This window comes from Cynara cardunculus, assembly GCF_001531365.2.
Source record: "Cynara cardunculus var. scolymus isolate 2C chromosome LG 2, CcrdV1, whole genome shotgun sequence".
NCBI lineage: Eukaryota > Viridiplantae > Streptophyta > Magnoliopsida > Asterales > Asteraceae > Cynara > Cynara cardunculus.
This window is the reverse complement of record NC_037529.1, coordinates 3316810-3319817: the sequence shown is the minus strand read 5'-3', so window position 1 is coordinate 3319817 and position 3008 is coordinate 3316810. Positions and strand designations below refer to the sequence as shown.

Sequence of the window (3008 nt, the reverse complement as noted above, 5' to 3'; positions counted from 1 at the left end):
ATATATATATATATATATAACAAAACATATTTTTAAACGTATTTATATAAAACATATTAAAAATAATATATTACAAACATATTAATAATATATTAAAATTTTATTAATAAACAAAAATTTGAAAAAAAAAAAAAAAAATTTGGCCGGGGCCGGATGGGACCAGTTATGGGACCGGAACCGGGACCGGATTCCTTAACCGGTTACCGGTAAGCTTGACCGGTTACAAGGTATTTCACCGGAACCGGGACGGGGACCGGTTATGACAGGACCGGTTACCGCCGGTTTTTGTCTTGATTAGGACCGGTAGGGACCGGTTAAGGACCGGGCCGGGACCGGATTTTGGCCATCTCCAAATTAAGAACTAATACACCAAATAACCTTTGATTGAAAAGCATGTAACACTATTATATCATCGTATTATACGCGCAGTTTTCACAAGAATTTACAAAATTGAACCCAAAAACGTTAACGAGAACTCGAACCGGACATATCGGCATGTCGAATTTACAAAACTTTTAGGACCTACCCGACTCACGTCACGTGGTGTGGGTTCGGTTAACCGAACCTCGTATCCTATCAAGTAAGCCACCGGCTTTTCTCTTAGCCCTCGACGTCCCATTTTGAACGAGCTCAGACAGAGTGCCATAACGCTTCTCTTCTTCCCTCATCTCCTTCCATTTCGTTCGATCGTTATAACAAATATCGTAAAGAATGGCGATACAATTCTCCTTGTTTTGTTCACAATTAGTCTCTTTAATCAACGAAATCAAGATAGAAACCGCCCCAAAATCGCCCAATTCCTCCATCGCCTTTCGATTGCTCGAAAGCATAGCAAGGATGGCTAACAACTCGTCCACATGAACCTGATTCACAATTTTGTCCAAAAGAACTCTCACCGCACCATCTTTAACAGCTCGAGATCGGTTTTCATGAACCATACACAAGCTAAAGATCGCAGAAGCTACGTCTTTCATCGCTAATGGCTGCCCGTCTTCCAAAAGATCAAACAGCGGTTTCAGAGCACCGGCTTTCCCTATGAGCGACTTATTCGAATCGATAGCCGATAACGTGAAAAGGGTAGCAGCCGCATTGCTTCTAGTTTCGATTTTTCCCGATCTCAAAGCGTCCATTAAAACAGATATAACCATCGGTGTCTCGGCCACAGGTTTCTTGTTACTCTCGTGTATAGAAACATTCAAAAGGGTTGTGATCAGATCCTCGTGAAGATCATTGTCGATTTCACTTTGGGACTTGAATTGCAACGGGATTAACAGTTGACGTATGTATTCATCGGATTCACCAAATAATGCACGGAAAGACGGTGTTCTCTTTGTCAATGATCGTAACGTTTTCGCAGCCTCTTTCTGATCAGACAATGTGGATGATAGTTTGTTTATTTGATCGATGAAAAGATTGCGATCGGCTTCAACTAACGGGTATTCATCCGAGTATCGAAGAGGGTTCGGAAATTGAACATGATGATTTTTGCACCATTGTGTTATCAGATCTTTAATCAAATGATTTGGTGTTAAAATCGTATGCGAAAGAACTTCTTGAGTTCTTGGACACGTTCTGTTTCCAGATTTCAACCATTCTTGAATCATATGTCGATCATATGTCTGCAAATTATCACCAAAATAATCAAATTAATTCATAAAAATCATGCCCAATCCTTTAACCATTTTCTGAGAAATCTCGGTTAATCACTAACCCTGGATCATAAATTTCAAAATATATTTTGAGAAATTATTCTCAAAATCCACAAATTGGAAGTAAGAATCTAAAATGGGATTTATGAACATGAAGAAGAATCAACAACCCATTACAAGAATTATGAGATTATTACAACAAAATTAATGCAAAATAACCATGAAAATGGAGGAAAATTACCTGGCCGGAAGAGATGATAACAGGGTCTCTCATGAGTTCTTTAGAAAGAGGACAACGAAATTGTTGAGGACAAGAAGCGAGATACGACGTCGTACCGCCATTGTTATTCAGACATGATCGATGATTTGGGGTTTTTCCCTCTTTCAAAATTTTCAAATCCTGCAAAATTTTATTCGATTTCTCAACAAACTCCATGAATCGAAACTCATTTTCATCTTCGATCGAAGTATCCTCAACAATCAATTGAACAATTCGTCGTAATTCCTTCTTCAATTCCGTCATCGTAGCCATGTCCACATTCGGAATTCCTTCAATCGCCTCATTCTTCGCCATTAAACCCACATACGCACCCGCTTGAGAGTGATTTTTTCTAGATTTCTCCAACAATTAAGTGGAAGAATGTGATGATGGTGTTGTGGGTGTAGCCGAAAATGGCTAAACACGGTGTGTGAGTGCGTGTTTTCAACTTCTAGTTTTTTCTAAATCTGAACTAATCTCTCTTTCTCTCTCTACAATTTCTGAATAAGCAAAGCATATGCGTGTGGGTTTTAGAGAGAGAGAAAGAGTGATGAAGAAGGTTGTGTACAGTGGTGTCGGAGAAGCGTGGGGAACGAATGTAATTTTAGGATATTTATATTCACATATTGATCCTTGTAAAATATAGAAAGTGCACATTTAGCCCAGATTTCAAAAATATGTTACACCATCTCCAATCCAATCATTAAAAATAAAACACTAAAAATATAGGTACATTGAACACTAATTGTTTGTTTACCTCTTAATAGTTTCATTAAGAGACGATCTCTTAATCGTTAAGAGATGAATCTTGTTTGACAAAATAAAGTCTGCTTCTTAATGGTTCTAAAACCTTCTGAATAATTTTGTATTTTGGATCTCCCTTAATTATTAAGAGCCCTAATTTCATTGTAGACAATTACCAAAAATTATATTTCATTTTGCACTATATCATGAAAGCCTCTTAATCATTCTGATCATTTAATCATTCTACACCAAACCATTCAACAATTGTCAAACAGCTTCTAAAAGAATTAACTACAACTATACTATAAAGACGATACAACTTTTTTTAATATTATAATAAAAATAAAATAATATAT

At 37.0% G+C, this 3008-nt stretch overlaps 1 protein-coding gene across 1 annotated transcript; it reads right to left on the bottom strand.

Moving 5' to 3' along the window:
- Nucleotides 1–398: 398 nt before the first annotated feature.
- LOC112507129 (U-box domain-containing protein 9-like) lies at nucleotides 399–2365 on the bottom strand. Its single transcript, XM_025111565.1, has 2 exons — nucleotides 1891–2365; nucleotides 399–1619 (listed from the first exon to the last, which is right to left on the bottom strand). Exons 1-2 carry the CDS (start codon nucleotides 2221–2223, stop codon nucleotides 537–539), a joined length of 1416 nt encoding a protein of 471 aa, XP_024967333.1. The 5' UTR covers nucleotides 2224–2365; the 3' UTR covers nucleotides 399–536.
- Nucleotides 2366–3008: the final 643 nt, after the last annotated feature.